The sequence below is a fragment of the Piliocolobus tephrosceles genome, chromosome 17 (assembly GCF_002776525.5).
Source record: "Piliocolobus tephrosceles isolate RC106 chromosome 17, ASM277652v3, whole genome shotgun sequence".
NCBI classification, from domain to species: domain Eukaryota; kingdom Metazoa; phylum Chordata; class Mammalia; order Primates; family Cercopithecidae; genus Piliocolobus; species Piliocolobus tephrosceles.
This window is the reverse complement of record NC_045450.1, coordinates 11,543,852-11,563,297: the sequence shown is the minus strand read 5'-3', so window position 1 is coordinate 11,563,297 and position 19,446 is coordinate 11,543,852. Positions and strand designations below refer to the sequence as shown.

Sequence of the window (19,446 nt, the reverse complement as noted above, 5' to 3'; positions counted from 1 at the left end):
AAAAAAAAAAAAAAAAAAAAAAAAAAAAGTGCATCTCCTGGAGGGGGAGGATCTATGCATACTATTTGGAATTTGTCAATGAAGAAGATTTGTCTTGTCTTATTTAAAAAATAGACACTTCTGCCAGGCGCAAGTTGCTTAGGCCTATAATCCCAGCACTTTGGGAGGCTGAGGCGGGTGGATCACTTGAGGTCAGGAGTTTGAGACCAACCTGGCCAACATGGTGAAACCTCGTCACTACTAAATGTACAAAAACTAGCCAGGCATGGTGATGGGTGCCTGTAATCCTGACTAGTCGGGAGGTTGAGGCAGGAGACTTGCTTGAACTTGGGAGGTGGAGGCTGGAGTGAGCCAAGATCATGCCACTGCACTCCAGCCTGGGCAAGGGGGACACTCCGTCTCAAAAATAATAATAATAAAATAAACACTTCTTATGAGCTGATGCCATAGGTACCCTGTCATAGATGGGATAGATGTGCCATATGGGCACAGGAGACGTCAGCTGTGCAAGGATGTCAGATGCACGTGGCTTTCTCAAGGCCTGGTGGGGAAATATAGATCACATCGCTTCCCCTGGGATCGAGGGAGGGTAACGTAATATGGTCCAGTTAGGGAAATATTAATAGAACCTAACTTGCAGACAGGAAGCAATTAGGAAGCAGGAGGAAGGCATATGTCATCAAGGGCTAGATCATGTGTTGTCAGCCAGGGGTAGTGAAACAGGCATGAAAAGCATGTGACAGGTAATATCCACCACCAGCCTGTTCCCACGTTATCCATAAGTCTTGCTAAAGGCAAGATTGCTGTTTTCTGGAATTTTCAAAGAAAGACAGTTAGACTATCTGCAGTCATCTGGAATTTGGCCAGAACAAAGGAAGTAAACAAATAGAAGACTTCCAAATAAGGTAGATATTTATCATCAAAGCAGATGCCCAAGCCTGTTTACCTTACTCAGAGGGGGCGCCCAAGGCAACTATGAGCTCTTACTTTGTGTTACACAGAGTGCTTGCACGCTTGGTTCTGCTGGTGTCCAGGTCCTCAGAGGCTTTGAAGCAGCAAATTGTGGTGATGGAATGGAGCTGCCGTCAGCACCCTGTTGGACAGTTGGCAGCCTGGGACAGTGTAGAACCACAGATGTAGACACCAGCGTTTTTCCTTTCTCTATTTCTCTTTCTCTCTCTCTCTCTCTTTTTTTCTTTTTTGCAGATTGTAAGAAAGCAGAGAGGAATATGAGATTTTATTTATTTATTTATTTATTTATTTATTTATTTATTTATTTATAGACAGTGTCTTGCTCTGTTGCCTAGGCTGGAGTGCAGTGGTGCGATCTCAGCTCACTGTAACCTCCACCTCCCAGGTTCAAGCAATTACACCTTAGCCTCTCGAGTGACTGGGACTATAGGCATGCACCACTTTGCCCGGCTAATTTTTGTATTTTTAGTAGAGATGGGGTTTCACCATGTTGGCCAGGCTGGTCTGGAACTCCTGACCTCAAGTGATTCACCCATCTCGGCCTCCCAAAGTGCTGGGATTACAGGCGTGAGCCACCGTACCCAGCCGGGATTGATTTTAAAAAAAGATTAAGGCTGGGTGCAATGGCTTATGCCTGTAATCCCAACACTTTGGGAGGATCACTTCAGGCCAGCCTGGACAACATAGTGAGACCCCGTCTCTACAGAAAAATTAAAAATTAACTAGCCAGTCATGGTGGCGTGTGCCTGGAGTCCCAGCTGCTTAAGAGGCTGAAGTGGGAGGATCACTCGAACCCAGGCTGCAGTAAGCTGTGATTGCACCACTGCACCGCAGCCTTGGCAACACAGCGTGACCCTGATTGTAAAACAAAGTTCAATGTAAGAGAGAAAAAATAAAAGAAAAAGGTTAAGATACTTTTTTCGGGGGAGTGTTTACAGAGGCTATGGATCAGAATGAAGCAACACCAGAAGTTATGGAGACTGGGGTTTCTGCTGTGTTTCGACGCGGTTTTTTGTGTTCTCAGGAGAAGACACCCTTGGCGGTGGGCCATGAGACCTTTGATGTGTGTTTACTCTGACGCCGAGTTGTTGGGGTGGCTTCTGCGGTGGATGGTTCTCTTGGTATTCTAGGTTTTGAAGCTTATTTTTAGACTCTGAACTCCCCTTCTTGGCAGGAGTTGAATCCCTCTGGGGGTTTTCAAGTTGCTTTTGGACTGCTGGTTGTTGAAACAGAAACCCCTTTTGTGGGGTCCCCCATAAACCCAGGCGCTGGTGCCCACCTCGTGGTGTGAAGGCTCCTGTAACACAACCTCACTCTCCTGGCCCCACACTGCTCACCTGCCCCACGGGACACAGGTACGTGGCTTCTGGGTGTCTGTCCCCGCTGTACCAAGATCTGCCCCCTTGCCCTTGTCCCCAGATCCTCCACTCGCTGCCAGAAACTGTACCCCTCCCCTCAAAAAAAGTCTCCCCTTCATATCTGTCCCACATCTGCCCCTGTTGGTTGACTTTGCCTCCCTATATAGGTCCCATAAGACCGGCAAGGGAGGGTCCCCATCTCCCAATCCCTTGTCCACCACTGGCCTTTAGAATCCACTGGAGGAAAACTGGATCATAGTGCAACATGAAACAAAAGAACTTTTGGCCAGACGCAGTGGCTCATGCCTGTAATGCCAGCACTTTGGGAGGCCGAGCTGGGCGGATCACTTGAGGTCAGGAGTTCGAGACCACCCTGGCCAACATGGTGAAACCCTGTCTCTACTAAACATAAAAAAATTAGCTGGGCATGGTGCCAGGCACCTGTATTCCCAGCTATTTGGGAGGCTGAGGCAGGAGAATCGCTTGAACCTGGGAGGCAGAGACTGCAGTGAGCCAAGGTCACACCACTGCATTCCAGCCTGGGCCAGAGAATGAGACTGTGTCTCAAAACAGAGGAAAAAGAACTTTATATTGACAAATAGGATGTTGTTAGTGCAAATTTTGGGGTTGATAGCGGGAGTGGTAAAGGGAACGTCTTACCAAATACAAATAATTAGAAGCTTTAATCGCTCAGCAAACAGGGAAGGTCCCAGGGCCAGGTTCCGGGCAGGAACACAGAGGGCTGTGATGACATCACCTTTACCCAGAGGCGGGAAGGACCGGGTCGGAGGCCTCGGGAGGGCAGAGACAGGTTTGCAGAGGAGACTCTTTTTTAATTAGAAAAGTATGTATTTTGTAAATATGTAATATTACTATGGCTCAACATACAAAAGACCAACAAGGGTATAAAGGTGACCAGTGTTTGCTCCACCCCATCCCCTAGTCCACCTGGTCCCCCTCCCTGTAAACACCAACCGTTAAGTTCCTTATGTATGTATGTATGCCTTTGGAGACATTTTATGCATATTATATAAAGAAATACTAGGCCAGACTTGGTGGCTCATACCTGTAATCCCAGCGCTTTGAGAGGCCAAGATGGGAGGATCGCTGGAGCCCAGGAGTTTGAGACAAGCTTGGTCAACATACTGAGACCACGTCTCTACAAAAAATAAAAAATTAGCTGGGTGTGGTGGTGCACACCTATAGTCCTAGCTGCTCTGAAAGCTGAGGCAGGAGGATCGCTGGAGTCCAGGAGCTCCAGGCTGCATTGAGCTGTGATCACGCCACTGCACTCCAGCCTGGGCAACCCAGTGAGAACCTGTCTTTAAAAAACCCAGTGAGAACCTGTCTTTAAAAAAAAAAAAAAGACTGTGCACCTTGGCTCATGCCTGTCATCCCAGCACTTTGGGAGGCCGAGGCTAGAGGATCACTCGAGGTCAGGAGTTTGAGACCAGCCTGGCCAACATGGTGAAACCCTGTCTCTACTAAAAAGACAAAAATTAGCTGGGTGTGGTGGTGGGCCTAGCTATTCGGGAGACTGAGGCAGGAGAGGTGCTTGAACCTGAGAAGCGGAGGTTGCAGTGAGCCAAGATCACAACACTGCACTCCAGCCTGGGTGACAGAGCAAGACTCAAAAACAAAAAAAAAAAGGTGTATCTTCTTCTCTCACCGTACACAGATGGTGGCACACTACAAACGCTGTCCTGGCTCATTAAACATGATGGTGTATCTTGGTGATGATTGCATTTCCCCCAGTAGAACTCTTCCTTGTTTCAGTACCTTGCGGGGAGGGACCATCCCTGACTGGTACCCGTGCCTTGCTGGCGGACTAGGCTTCTGCTATTATCAGCAACGCTGTAGTGAATACCCCATGTGCTTGTCATTTTGTCATTTCAGTCACATGTGGGGGTTATTGCCAGCACACGTTTCTAGAGGAAGAGTTGCTGGACTTGTGCATGTTAAATTTTTTTGGCCGTTTCTGTTGCAGGAGCCTCAGTTTATCCATACCTCATGCTAGCTCTCTGTGTGTGTTACCAACATTTTGCTCTTTGCCTGGTGGACGGGTGAAAAATGATACCATGATAATGGCATCGGTTATGGGGTTTAAAAGAAATCTTTTATGGCCAGGTGGAGTGGCTCACTCCTGTAACCCCTGGCCTTTGGGAGGCCGAGGCAGGTGGATCACTTGCGGTCAGGAGTTCGGGACCAGCCTGGGCAACATAGCGAGACCCCGTCTCTACCAAAAATACAAAAAGTTAGCCAGGCGTGGTGGTGTGCGCCTGTAGTCCCAGCTACTCAGGGGGCTGAGGCATGAGAACTGCTTGAACCCGGGAGGCGGAAGTTGCAGTGAGCCGAGATTGCACCACTGTACGCCAGCTTGGATGACAGAGTGAGACCCTGTCTCAAAAAAAGAAAAGAAAAGAAAAGAAAAAGAGCTTTAGATATGTAGATATGCAGAAAATGGGTACAGTTAATACAGAGAGCTCCCGTATACTGTCACCCAGCATCTACGTCACTACAGGACACTGGCCACAACTGCTTCTCTGACGCTGCTGCATTACCGCTTACCAAACTCTAGGCTTTATTTGGACATCACCAATTTTTCCAACTAAGGCTTTTCTGTGCCAGGGTTCTACGTCGTATTCAGTTGTCACCTCTCTATTCATTCTCCTCTGGTCTTTGACAGTTTCCTGGACTTTCTTGTTTTCCGTGACCTTGACAGTTTTGAGGAGCGCTGGCTTGGTGCCCTGTGGCAGGTTTTCTCATGACTATGTGGGGCTGCGGGTTGAGGGGACATCAGTCAGCAAGTGTGTGATGTCCCGTCAGCAGGTGTGTGATGTCACATGACTTCTCGCCGTCGCTATGCAGCCTGATCATCTGTCTCCACGTGGTTTTAGCAGCATCTCCCTGCTTTAAAGGAGGACTAGAGTGTCGTCTCATGCATGAGGACTTGGGGTGTTGTCTAGGGGAGGACTGTGGTCAGCTTGATGTGTTTGAGGTTGAGGGGTGGGGGAACCACAGGGGCTTTGTGCAGACCCTGCATTCCTGGAGAGCAGGAAGGAACAGGAAGTGTCTTGACATGGAAGGTGGATTTGGAGGAGAGGCAGGTCACTGGAGGGGCTGAGGACCCAGGCTAAGGCAGGAGGAGGATTTTGTTTTGATCTATTTGTTTATTTATTTAATTTGAGATAGCATCTTGCTCTTTCACCTGGGCAGGAGTGCAAGTGGCATGATCACAGCTCACTGCAGCCTCAAACTCCTGGGCTCAAGTGATTCTCCCACCTCAGCCCTGTGAGTAGCTGGGACTACAAGTGTGCACCACCATGCCCAGCTAATTTTTTTTTTTTTTTAAGAGACAGAGTTTTGCCGTTTTACTCAGGCTGGTCTTAAACTGCTGGATTCAAGTGGTCTTCCCGCCTCACCTCCCAAAGTGCTGGGACTACAGGCATGAGCCACTATGCCCGGAAAGATTGAGCCATTTCGGAGACCTCAGGAAAGGAGCCAGCCGAGAGGGCATGATTGGCAAGAGGGGACATGGTCTGAGCACAGTCCCTCCCAGGGACCACAGGGCCTGCTCCCACCTAGAGATGGCCACGTTCACCAGATGAAAGTGAACTCTGAGCCAGAGGAAGAGGGCTGCTTCTGCGCCCAGGGCGGGTGGACAGATGCCTGGGGGTTAAGGTGGGAGGCTGAGAGGGTCTGATCTTGCCTGGTGCCCTCTGCTGTGGGAAGGGGAAGAGTGCCCATTGAGAATCTGCAGGGCCAGAGGGGAATCTGGGCAACCCATCTATGAGCGTGGATGGATGGATGAGTTTTCTAACGCATTACGCAGAACTCGGTGGCTTAGATAACATGAATGTAGTATCGTCCAGTTCTGGAGCCTGAAGTCTGCAGTGGGCTTCACCCACTGCAGATTAAAATCAATGTGTCAGCTGGGCGCAGTGGCTCACGCCTGTAAGCCCAGCACTTTGGGAGGCCAAGGCGGGCAAATCACCTGAGGTCAAGAGTTTGAGACCAGCCTGGCCAACATGGTGAAACTCCATCTCTACTAAAAATACAAAAATTAGCCGGGCATGGTGTTGGGTGCCTGTAATCCCAGCTACTGAGAAGGCTGGGGCAGGAGAATCGCTTGAACCCAGGAGGCGGAGGTTGCAGTGAGCCGAGATTGCGCTACTACACTCCAGCCTGGGCAACAGAGCGAGACTTGGTCTCAACAACACAAAAAAAGTAAGTGTTAGCTGGACTGCGCTCCTGGAGGCTCCCAGGGAAAATCCACTGTCTTGCCTTTCCCAGCTTCTGGAGGCCGCCTGCATTTCTTAACTTACAGCCCTTCCTCCCCCTTCAAAGCCAACCGCTTCTTCTACATTTAAACCCAACAGAGGTCTTGCTCGCCCAGGCTGGAGTGTAGTGGTGTAGCCACGGCTCACTGCAGCCTTAACCCCCCAGACCCAAGCATCCTTCCACCTCAGCCTCCCAAGTAGCTGGAACAATGGGTGTGCGCTACCACACCCTGATAATTTTTGTAATTTTTGTAGTGATGAGGTCTCTCTATGTGGCCGGGGCTGGTCTCGAACTCCTCTACCTTTCTCTTATAAGGACCTTTGTGATTACACTGGGCCTACCTGGCTAATCCAGAATAACCCCCTCATCTCAAGATTCTTAATCACATACACAAAGTCTCTCTTTACCACTTAAGGTCACATATTCAGAGCTTCCAGGGATTAGGCTGTGAACGATTTTGGGGAGCATTATTCTGTCTACCACACTGGCGGTAGGGGTGGGAAGGTCAGACTGTAGGGGATTTAGCCAAACAAGTGAATGTCTACCTGTGAAGCCGTGGAGGCAGTGGGTACAGAACAGGCCCCTGTGGCGAGATGAGGTCTGTGCCTGGGTCCTCCTGCCTCTCGCAGTGAAGCCCCCATGTGACTGTGGGAAAGTCACCCCCTCCCTGGGTTTTACTGTCCTCTGTAATGACAGCTATATGTTTATATAATAGTCACCTGCTTACCCAATGTTCTGGGTATATTTTGCTCACTACATTCTGACAGCAGCCCTCTGAAGTGTAAGTACTATTGTTGGCCCATTTTCCAGATGAGGAAACCTGAGAGAAATTTGGCAACTCACCCCAGTTTGCATACCCCAGAAGTGGCAGAGTTGGGATTTGAACCAAGGAGGCTGGGTCTTAGAGTTTCTGCTCTTAAAGGTTTGATCTGCCTTAAAATTCTGCCATTTTAACTTTTTTTTTTTTTTTTTTTTTTTTTGAGGCAAAGTCTTGCTCTGCGGCCCAGGCTGGAGTGCAGCAGTGCGTCTTGATTCACTGTAATCTCCGCCTCCCAAGTTCAAGCCATTCTTTCGCCTCAGCCTCCCAAGTAGCTGGAATTACAGGCACGCACCACCACACCTGGCTAATTTTTACATTTTTAGTAAAGATGGAGTTTTACCATGTTGGTCAGGCTGGTCTCAAACTCTTGACCTCAAGTGATCTACCTGCCTCGGCCTCCCAAAGTGCTGGGATTACAGGCGTGAGCCACCGTTCCCGGCCTGGAACTACCCTCTTGACATCCTTCCCTAGCCAGAACCAGAACTGGAATGGATGCTGGCCCAAGCAAGCGGTCCCTTCCGCTGAGTGATGATTCTAGCAGTGCTGTAAACTTGCACCAAGGAGAAAAAAATGAACCAGTATCGAGGTTTGGAGACTGCGGCAGTTTTTCTTTCTGAGATCATCTTGTCCATGTGCACACGGCCCCATGCTTCCCTTTCAGCCTCTGTCCACCCATGTTTTGTTGTTGTTGTTGTTGTTGTTTTGAGACAGAGTCTTGCTCTGTTGCCCAGGCTGGAGTGCAGTGGCACAATCTCGGCTTACTGCAACCTCTGTCTCCCAGGCTCAAGAAGTTCTTCTGCCTCAGCGTTCCAAGTAACTGGAATTACAGGTGTGTGCCACCACATCTGGCTAATTTTTGTGCTTTTAGTAGAGACGGGGTTTTGCCGTGATGGCCTGGCTGGTCTCGAACTCCTGACCTCAGGTAATCCGCCCACCTTGACCTCCCAAAGTGCTGGGATTACAGGCGTGAGCCACCGCGCCCAGCCTGTCCACCCAGTTTTATCCCAACCTAATCCCCTCCTTCGTGGATGTCCTAGGGTGTTAAGAAACAATACACTGCCCCCAGGAATCCTGGAGGAAATGAAGGATTCCAGTTCTTGAGCATATTTGGTGATGTGCTGGCATCTGCACAGTAAATCCTCATGTTACCTTGAGCTGAAATGTGAGACCATCTGTATATAGGCTTGTCGTTACATAAACATCTTCCCTTACAAACATTGTTTCCTCAGATTCTATGTTAGGGCTATTGGAGTAAGCCCCTCCCATTCATTTCTGCTTTTTCATGTCTACTCCTAAATCTTTTTTTTTTTTCTGAGGTAGGGTCTTCTTCTGTTCCCCAGGCTGATGTGCAGTGACACCATTTTAGCTTACTGCAGCCTCAACGTCCCAGGCTCAAGCGATTGAGGGATCATCCTGTCTCAGCCTTCCGAGTAGCTGGGACTATAGATGTGTGCCACCAAGCCCAGCTAATTTTTTTGATTTTAGTAGAGATGGGGTCTCACTATGTTGCCCAGGCCGGTCTCGAACTTCTGAGCTCAAGCGAACCTTCTGCCTTGGCCTCCCAAAGTGTTGGGATTTCAGGCATGAGCCACCACGTCTGGCCTGCTCCCAAATCTTCATGCCTTTCCAGATGGATCTTGGTGTCCTTTTTTCATGCTTAGGTATTGCTTTCTACAAACTGTTGAAGTACCAGAGTGACCAACTCGTCCCAGTTTGCCTGAGACTTTCCTAGATTTAGCACCAAAAGTCCTGCATCCGGGGAAAAACTCCTCTGTCCGAGGGAGACTGGGACAGTGGGTCACTGTATGAAGCACCAACGTTTTGGGCACTTTCTAGGTGCTGGGATGCAGATTTTAGTGTCAATTCCTGCTCTTATGGGGTCTATGGACCAGATAAAAAGACAGACAAGTGAAGAAAATGCCTTATGACAAGTACAGCAAGCAAACATGAGTTAGTAAGAGGTGACATGTACTGAGTGCTTATGTGTTCCACGTTGCTCTGGGTCCTTTTTGCAAATGGATTCATTTCATCCTCTCCAGAACCTTCTGAGGAAGAAACTATCAGTGTGCCCATTTTACAGATGGGAAAACTGAGGCGCTAAAGTCATGCCCTGGGGCATGGGGGCACCTGGATGAACCCAGGGGGTCTGGTTCCAGAGTCTGTGCCCTTGACCTCTGCACCCTATAGAGAGGCTCCAGGAGGAATGCATTCGCCTGGGGGCAAGCCAGAGAGGGCTTCTTGGAGGAGGTGACACGCAAGCTGGGATATGATAAGCGGAGAAGAATTTGTCAGACCCATCAGGAAGGAGGCAGACAGAAGAAAGAGCATGCCTGTGACATGTTTGGGAACATCCAAGTAATGCAGGTGTGGCGGGAGATGCCCCGAGAGACTGTGTGGTTGGTAGGGGCACCAGTGCATCCTGGGAATCCTCTCAGTTCTCACAGACTGGGAGCAGGGAGTCACACTAGTGTAGAGCACAATGAAGGGTGTCAGAAAGACCCACGCGGCTTGATTTTAGACAAACAGGGGCCTGGGATGGACTGAACCAAGACCAGCGGCCAACTTAGAGGCTTGAGTTTTAAGGCCTTGGCTTGGGATAGTGAGATTGAGATTTCCAGCAATATCTCTCCGTGCCCCATCCCCACCTCCGCTTTTTATTGAAGAGAAGCTCACACAAAGATAACCACTTAAAAGTGAATAATTCAAGGCCAGGCACGGTGGCCCATGCCTGTAATCCCAGCACTTTGGGAGACTGAGGCAGGTGGATTACTTGAGGACAGGAGTTCTAGACCAGCCTGGTCAACATGGTGAAACCCCATCTCTACTAAAAATACAAAAATTAGCTGAGTGTGGTGGTGGGCGCCTGTAATCCCAACTATTAGGGAGGCTGAGGCAGGAGAATTGTTTGAGCCTGGGAGGCAGAGGTTGAAGTTAGCCAAGATCGTGCCACTGTACCTGAGCGACAGAGGGAGACTCTGTCTCAAAAAAAAAAAAAGGATAATTCAGTGGCGTTTAGTAAGTTCATAGCATTGTGCAACCATCAACTTGCATCTGGTTCCAGAACATTTTCATCATCCCCAAAAGAACCCCATACCCATTTCCTCCCACTGCTGTACACCCATCCCTGGCCACCACTGATGTGCTCTGTATCTCTATGGATTCTCCTATTCTGGGCATTTCATGTCGATGGAATCATTTGATGTAGCCTTCTGTGCTTTCCAGGTTCATTCCAGGGCTGTCTTGGAGCCCGAATGATCAGTGATAAAACTGCTAGGCCGGCCACCCCGGGCTCCCCGAAGTCTGATCTTTTACTTTGCGTTTAGGATTCAAGGTCATACTTAGCTAGCAGGAGCGATACCATAATCATTAACGTGGTTTTCCCAGGGTGAGGCTTATCCATTGCACTTCCCTGTGATCTCCCCATTAAAAAAAAAAAAAAAAAAAAAGATTCAAGATTTGAGGCAGAACACTGTCCCTTTTGACCTGCAGGTTTGATTCTGCAAACATTGAATGAACCCCTGCTTTGGGTGCACAAGGAGTAAGATGATGCCCAGGACCTTGTGAGCGCCTGAAGTAGCAAATTCCACTGGCCTATTCCAGAGAATTCTGAGGCTGTTTAGGCTGAATTGTTTATTAGCAGATCTGTTGCTGAAAGTGAGGTCCCTCGTGGAGTTTATTTCCACGTCCCGAGGATTTCAGATCAATGCATCAGGGTGTGGATGATCGCTGGGTCTGACACTGTGGCTTCTCCCTGGAGATTCCTGGGTTTTTTGCCTCCGCTTTTAACAGAGTGATATTAACAAAACAGGCTGGGCGCAGTGGTTCACGCCTGTAAGCCTAGCATTTTGGGAGGTTGAGGCGGGTGGATCACTTGAGGTTGGGAGTTCGACAGCGGCCTGGCCAACGTGGTGAAACCCCTGTCTCTAGTAAAAATACAAAAAATTAGCTGGGTTTAGTGATGCATGCCTGTGACCCCAGCTTCTTGGGAGGCTGAGGCAGGAGAATTGTTTGAAGCTGGGAGGCAGAGGTTGCAGTGAGCTGAGATCATGCCACTGCACTCCAGCCTGGGTAACAGAGTGAGACTCTGTGTCAAACAAAAACACAAACAAAACTGAGATGCAGATGCTCTCTGGGTTGACAAGCACGCCCCTCCCCCTCAACACCCCCCCAACCTTTTCTCTTTTGCTAAGGGCTTGAAGCAGTAAATATGCAGCTGTGGCCAGTCTGGCTCCAGGGAAGTTCTGAACTCTCTCCCCTTTCATTGTTTTTCTTCCCAGTATGAGAGGGCTGAGCTTTGTGGCTTTACACCCTCGGCCCATCATTAAAGTTCTGTTGCCTGTTTACTAAGAAGCAGGTCACTTTGAGTTGCAAAGTGCCCAGTGACAAAATGAATTGGAACCCATCACTGGCAGATAGTTTTTGCATCGCATTACAAGTATGTGGCGCAAGTATGTGGCGTGAAAGTGCGCAGTAAACGCACTTTCATGTATTAGGGAGGCAGAAAGAAAGGTGATCCCTCCAGAGTTCAAATGTGTCAAATGTGTTGCTTCCACTGAGGGTGTATTTTCCTTTCATGATTTTTCTGTTTTTTAAAAATTTCTGGCCAGGGAGGGTGGCTCACACCTGTAATCCCAGCACTCTGGGAGGCCAAGGCAGGCTGATCACCTGGCCAACATGGTGAAACCCTGTCTCTACTAAAAAATACAAAAATTAGTCAGGCGTGTTGGCAGGCTAAAAAAAAAAATTATTATTATAATTTTTTGTTTAGAGATATGGTCTCACTCTGTCACCCAGGCTGGAGTGCAGTGGTGTGATCACACCTCACCGTAACCTCGAACTCCCAGGCTCGACCAATCCTCCCACCTCAGCTTCCTGAATAGCTGGGACTACAAGTTCGTGCAATCATGTCTGGCTAATATATATTTTTTAATTTAAAAAAAATTTTTTGGCTGGGCACGGTGGCTCAAGCCTGTAATCCCAGCACTTTGGGAGGCCGAGACGGGCGGATCACGAAGTCAGGAGATCGAGACCATCCTGGCTAACACGGTGAAACCCCGTCTCTACTAAAAAATACAAAAACTAGCCGGGCGAGGTGGTGGGCGCCTGTAGTCCCAGCTATTCGGGAGGCTGAGGCAGGAGAATGGCGTAAACCCGGGAGGCGGAGCTTGCAGTGAGCTGAGATCCCGGCCACTGCACTCCAGCCTGGGCGACACAGCGAGACTCCGTCTCAAAAAAAAAAAAAATTTTTTTTAAAGATTGTTTTTATATATGATTTTGTGACTCTACTTTTTTTTTTTGCTTTTTGTTTTGAGACAGGGTCTCACTCTGTCACCCAGGCTGGAGAGCAGTGGCGTGATCATAGCTTATTGCAGTCTCAAACTCCTGGGCTCAAGTGATCCTCCTACCTTAGCCTCTGGAGTAGCTGGGACCACAGGCGCCTGCTACCACGCCCGGCTGATTTTTGTATCATTTGTAGAGACACGGTCGGAATTTGTTTCCCAGGCTGGTCTCAAACTCTTCGGCTCAAGTGATCCGCCCATCTCGGCCTCCCAAAGTGCTGGGATTACAAATGTGATCCACCATGCCTGGGCAAGAATCCCTTTTGTTGAACAAATTGTTGAGAGTTGGAGTGAGGAAAACTTTTGGCTGAAAGGGACCCCAAGATATCCCAAGTGGCATATTTATAGATGTGAAAGTGATTCCACAGCTGGGCATGTCAGTTCCAAATTCTCCATGGATCAGGAGTGCCTCCTTTTCCTTTTCTGTCACCACCGGTCACATTTGGCTAGTTAATTTCTGGGCTCCAGTGCAGCATGGAAACGCGGGGCCCTTTGTTCAAAAAGTGTTCAGAATTTCTTTTCTTTTTCTTTCTTTTTTTTTTTGAAACGGAATCTCGCTCAGTCACCCAGACTGGAGTGCAGTGGCACAATCTCGGCTCACTGCAGCCTCCATCTCCCAGGTTCACAGTGTGGAGAGGCTGGGCACGGTGGCTTACGCCTGTAATCGCAGCACTTTGAGAGGCTGAGGCAGGAGGATCGCTTGAGCCCAGGAGTTTGTGACCACCCTGGGCAGCACAGCAAGACCCTGTCTCTAAGAAAAATTAAAAGGTTATAGCCAGGCATGGTGACACACACCTGTAGTCCCAGCTGCTCCAGAGGCTGAGACGGGAGGATTGTTTGAGTCTACGAGTTACAGGCTGTGGTGAGCTATGATCGTGCCACTGTACTCCATCCAGCCTGGGCAACAGAGGGAGACCCTGTTTCTCTCTCTCTCTTTCTCTCTCTCCTTCTCTCTTTCTTTCTTAAAGACATTGTGGAGAGTATGTGTGTGAATTTAGGGTGAGGGGGACTAATTGCTGTTCCTAAGAGTTTCATACTTGGGGGGGGTGATAAGGAGGGGATGGGGGGTGATGAGAGGGATGGTTGGTGGGTGGGCCTCTTATCCCAGGAGATAAGCCAAATTGAAACGAAGGCACAAAACAAGAAAAACAAAATGGGACTAACCGTGGTGGCATTTTCTGGCCTTGGGGCCTCAGAGAGGGAAGACTGTGGAATTTATTTAGAAAACTTCCAAACTAGGGGTTATGAGTCTTTTTTACTATTCTGGCCTGTTGCTCTTGGGTCATCAAAAGAAAGCTCCCGTCCTCCCATCCCCCACACCTGTTTGTTGACTCTTTAAAGATGCAATTTCCTGACTTTGGGAGGAGAGGCCGTGGTTTTTGCAGAAATTGTGCTGCTGCTGAGTTCAGCCATTGCCTCTTGGAGGTTGAGGATGCCCCAGGCCTTGTTTTCCCTCAAAGCATTCCGTTGGCAATCACAAGCAACCATGCTCCTTGAAGATTTCTGTACACACTGGCTTTTTCTCGTCTTGTAGGTTTTTATACGAGTCAATTTTCATCATAAATCATGGAGGGGGGTCTGGGGCTGTGATGGTGAGTTCTCGAGGTTCAACCTGGATGTAGGTCACTCTAGAGCCCCAGGGTACCCTGTGGTTCCCTTTGCTGGAAGTTTCAACAAGGCCAGAAGCAGACATCAGGGGTTCCCGGGGGCATCTGGGAGGGATGTCAGCTGACTTTAGAGGCAAGCTGGGACTTCTGCATTTCCATTCCTGTGTGTCAGAGGAAACTAGCAACGTGTCTCAAACCACTTTACACCGTCAGTCTCAGTGTTAAACCCGAGCCTGTTTTCACAAACGCCTCCTGTGATCTCATTACACCCCCACCCTGCCCTCCTGCTTCTGTGGCTTTCTCTACTTTGCTTCTTGCTCCTCTGAGAGACCTTCTGTCTCATCTGTCTTTTCTGGGGTTGGGCCTTTCCCCTTCTCTGTAACCTTCTGTGACTCCCATGGCTCATAGCTTTGCTGTGTATTAGGAGCAGAAAGCAAGCTTCCTTACGTCATTTAATATTTTTTAGTAGCTACATTTTTTTTTTTTTTTTTGAGATGGAGTCTTGCTCTGTGGCCTGGGCTGGAGTGCAGTAGCGCGATCTCGGCTCACTGCAACCTCTGGCTCCGGGGTTAAGCGCTGGGATTATAGGCATACGCCACCATACCCGGCTAATTTTTTATTTTTAGTAGTGATGGGGTTTCACCATGTTGGCCAGGCTGGTCTCGAACTCCTGACCTCAAATGATCCACTCGTCTCAGCCTCCCAAAGTGCCAGGATTACAGGCATGAGCCAGGATTACAGGCATGACCGTGCCCGGCCAGCACATTTTATTTATTTATTTATTTATTTATTTATTTATTTATTTATGAGACAGAGTCTAACTCTGTTGCCCAGGCTGGAGTGGAATGGCATGATCTCAGCTCAGTGCAACCTCCGTCTCCCAGGTTCAAGCCATTCTCGTGCCTCATCCTCCTGAGTAACTGGGATTACAGGCGCCCAATACCACGCCTGGCTAATTTTTGTATTTTTAGTAGAGACGGGGTTTCGCCATGTTGTCTAGGCTGGTCTCAAACTCCTGACCTCAGGTGATCCACCTGCCTCAGCCTCCTAAAGTGCTGGGATTACAGGCGTGAGCCACCGTGTCCGGCCTCTTTTTTTATTGATTGATTGATTGATTGAGACAGAGTCTTGCCCAGGCGCAGTCACAGGTCACTTGAACTCCTGAGCTTAAGTGTTTCTCCCATCTTGGCCTCCCAAGTGGCTGGGACCACAGGGGTGCACCACCATGTCTGGCTAATGTTTAATTTTTTTTTGTAGAGACAGTGTCTCCCCATGTTGCCCAGGTTGATGTAGAACTCCTGGGCTCAAGCCATCCTCCTGCCTCAGCCTCCCAAAGTGCTGGGATGACAGGTGTAACTCACCATGCCCGGTCTAGTAGCCACATTTTGAAAGGTACAAAGAAACAGGTGAAATTAACAATACACTTAACTTCATATTATCTAAGCTGTGGTCATTTTAATATATCAATATAAGAAATTATTAATGAGATATTTTACATTCATTTTTTTCCTACTAAGTTTTGAAACCCACGGTGTGTTTTTACATTGACATTCTATCCCAAATTGAATGCTAAATTTTTATCAAAAAACATTTTGATCTATATTCAGTGGTTACCAAATTTACTATTGAAAAAGTAGATTCACGTACCCACGTCATCCCAGACTTCCATGAAAGCTTCCCAATAATTGAATTGTTAGTTTTTAAGTTTAAATTGCTTAAACTTAAATACAAGTAAAAATTCATTGGCAAGTAAAAAGATGAAAGAAAGCTAAAAAAAAAAAAAAAAAAAATTCAGTTCCTCCCTCACACTAGCTCAATTCTTTTTTTCTTTTAGAGATAGAGTGTCGCTCTGTCACCCAGGCTAGAGTGCAGTGGCATGATCATGGCTCACTGTAGCCTCCACCTCCTAGGCTCAAGTGATCCTCCTACCTCAGCCTCCTGGGTAGCTGAGACCACAAGCCTGCACTACCATGCCTGGCTAATTTTTTTAATTTTTAAAATTTTGTAGAGACAGGGTCTCACTATGTTGTCTAGGCTGGTCTTGAACTCCTGGGCTCAAGTAATCCAACTGCCTCCACCTCCCAAAGTGCTGGGATTACAGTCATAAGCCCCTGTGCCCGGCCACAAACCACATTTTAGGTACCCAACAGCCCTACGTGACTGTTGGCTACTATATCGGGCAGCAGATACAGAGCATTTCAATCATCACAGAAGGTTCTCTTGGACAGCACTCTCTGATGATAGAGTGAAGTCTTGAACACGTGTTCTCCAAGAGACCTTCAAAGTTTTCTGGAACGCAGCCCCAACCCATCTTTACTTACTGACTTTCTTTTTATCACGTTCACTCCCCGCGCCTCTATTCCACTTTGTTTTGTTTGTTTTTGAGACAGAGTCTCGCTCTGTTGCCCAGGCTGGAGTGCAGTGGCATGATCATGGCTCACTGAGGCCTCAACCTCCCAGGATTAAGCAGTCGTCCTGCCTCAGCCTCCTAAGTAGCTGGGATTACAGGTGTGTGCCACTACACCTGGCTAATTTTTTTATTCGTTGTAGAGACAGGGTCTCACTATGTTGCCCAGACTGGTCGTGAATGCCTGGGCTCAAGTGTTCCTCCTACCTCAACCTCCCAAAGTACTGGGATTATAGGCATGAGCCACTGCACCCAGCCCTTCTTTTTTTTTTTTTTTCTTTTGAGACGGAGTCTGGCTGTGTCGCCCAGGCTGGAGTGCAGTGGCCGGATCTCAGCTCAAGGCAAGCTCCGCCTCCTGGATTCATGCCATTCTCCTGCCTCAGCCTCCCAAGTAGCTGGGACTACAGGGGCCTGCCACCACGCCCGGCTAATTTTTTGTATTTTTAGTAGAGGCGGGGTTTCACCGTGTTGGCCAGGATGGTCTCGATCTCCTGACCTTGTGATCTGCCCGTCTCGGCCTCCCAAAGTGCTGGGATTACAGGCGTGAGCCACCGTGCCCGGCCCCAGCCCTTTGGTTTTGTTTTGTTTTGTTTTAGAGATGAGGGTCTCACCATGTTGCCCAGGCTAGTCTTGAGATCCTGCCTGGGCTCAGGCTACCCTGCCACCTCGATCCCACAAAGTGCTGGGATTACAGGTGTGAGCCACCACACCTGGTCTCTGTTTCCACTTTGAGGTGAATACCCTTTCTTTGGTTCCTCCAGAGAAGTCTCCTCCTTGGGGCTTGGTTTAGAGGCAGGGCTTCCGAGAAGGACTCTACCCTTCTCCCTGCAGTGGGATTAATTGCTGCCTTGGCTTCCCACGAGTTCTAGAAAATGAGGCAGACAGTGTAGGGAGAGGGGAGAGGTGGCGGGCCTGTCCGAGCCCTGTGCTGTGGCTCGCGGCCCTGCAGCCTCGTTTCCCATTTCTCCCGAGACAGATTTGAATGGCTCTTCTAAGGCAGCCTGAACCCTGCCCAGTTAGAAAAACAGCCACACAAAGAACAGCACTGTGTGTGCCTCCAGCTGCCCCATGGCTGCTGGAGCATGGAACGTCAGACAGGAGCACACTCTGGGTGCAGGGTGTAATTCTAGGCGAGCAGCAGCTCTGCCAAGGCTGGAGGGAAATCCTTTCTTTGCCCTCACAAAAGAAAATGTGTGCCTGGCTGCTCTGGTGCTCATTTTTCAAAATGGGAACTGGAGTCTGTGTGTATTTCCTTCTTAAAAAGCTATAACACACAGGCTGGGCGCAGTGGCTCACACCTTTAATCCCAACACATTGGGAGGCCAAGGCAGGAGGATCACTTGCGCCCAGGAGTTCAAGACCAGCCTAGACAATAAAGTGAGCCTCCCATCTCTACAAAAAATAAAAACATTAGCCGAGCGCAGGGACGCATGCCTGTCGTCCCTGGGAGGCTGAGGCAGGAAGATCACCTGAGCCTGGGTGGTGGAGGCTGCAGTGAGCTGAGATCGCACCATTGCACTCTAGCCTGGGTGACAGAGTGAGATCTTGTCTCAAAAAAATAAAACAAAACACAAAACAAAACTATAACACACACACTAAAAAGTATATACATTTTAATTGTACAACTCAGCTTTTTACAGACTGAACATACTAGTCCCCAGGTGAAGAAAGAGAACAGGACCCACCCCCTGCAAAGGCCCCCTTGTACCCCTTTCCAGATTCTTCTTCCTCTCCCAAGAGTAACCGCCCCATGGGTTCATTTTGCCTATTTCTGACCTTTACTTAAATAGCATCATACAGTGTTCATTTTGTGGCATCTGGCCCCTTTGCTATTTGCGATGCGATAGTTTGTGGTTGGTTTTTGAATGCCTTTGTCTATTCCGTTACCTGAAACAGTTAGTGAAACCATAGTGGTTTAAAAACCAAAAAAAAAAAACCAAGAAAAAAAAAAAAAAGAAGAAACATCAGATATGGAAGTTAGGTCATTGTCCGGTAATGGTTTAAGATATGAAGAAGAAATAACTCATATTTGGTTGATGTTTCCCCTTGGGATTTTCCAGCTTTTGGTGATTTTTGGTAGTAATTATTTACTTTTTGATTTTTATTTAGGGAATCCATGAAGATAATAATTCTGGGGTCTTGAAGGGACATTAACCCTCTTTCTGGGTTTTGGACAAAGCTGGATTGAAGTCATTTTCTCAGAATTTCTGTTTGCCAGAAAGAAAATTGAAGACTTGGGTGAAAAAGAGAGAGGGAGAGATCAACTGAATTTCTTATCTGTTATGTTCTGTTTCTGTTTTAGGTAAAATGTCGGTTCCAGGACCTTACCAGGCGGCCACTGGGCCTTCCTCAGCGCCATCTGCACCTCCATCCTATGAAGAGACAGTGGCTGTTAACAGTTATTACCCCACGCCTCCAGCTCCCATGCCTGGGCCAACTACGGGGCTTGTGACAGGGCCTGATGGGAAGGGCATGAATCCTCCTTCGTATTTTACCCAGGCAGCGCCCATCCCCAATAACAATCCAAGTACGTGTGGCCTCCCAGGCCTCCCTTACCGTTCCTTGGCCCTCCACCCTGGGAGTCAGGAGAGTGGGAATCGGGAGAGTGACTGAAGTGACTCTGCCAAAGAGTCTAAGTGAAGTGCCAGTACGTTCCAGTTTT

At 48.5% G+C, this 19,446-nt stretch overlaps 1 protein-coding gene across 9 annotated transcripts in view; it reads left to right on the top strand.

Moving 5' to 3' along the window:
- LITAF (lipopolysaccharide induced TNF factor) overlaps positions 1-19,446 on the top strand; it is an 80,548-nt gene that overhangs the window by 52,477 nt on the left and 8,625 nt on the right. For 7 of the 9 annotated variants that reach the window (XM_026446646.2, XM_023231128.3, XM_023231127.2 and 4 more), the window contains one exon: positions 19,087-19,311. In XM_026446646.2, the coding sequence (XP_026302431.1) occupies positions 19,092-19,311 (220 nt within the window). In that variant the 5' untranslated portion in view covers positions 19,087-19,091. Of the gene's footprint in view, positions 1-2,146; positions 2,328-3,024; positions 3,175-19,086; positions 19,312-19,446 lie in introns of all 9 variants that reach the window. The other 2 variants (XM_023231125.3, XM_023231124.2) reach the window with 2 other exon arrangements.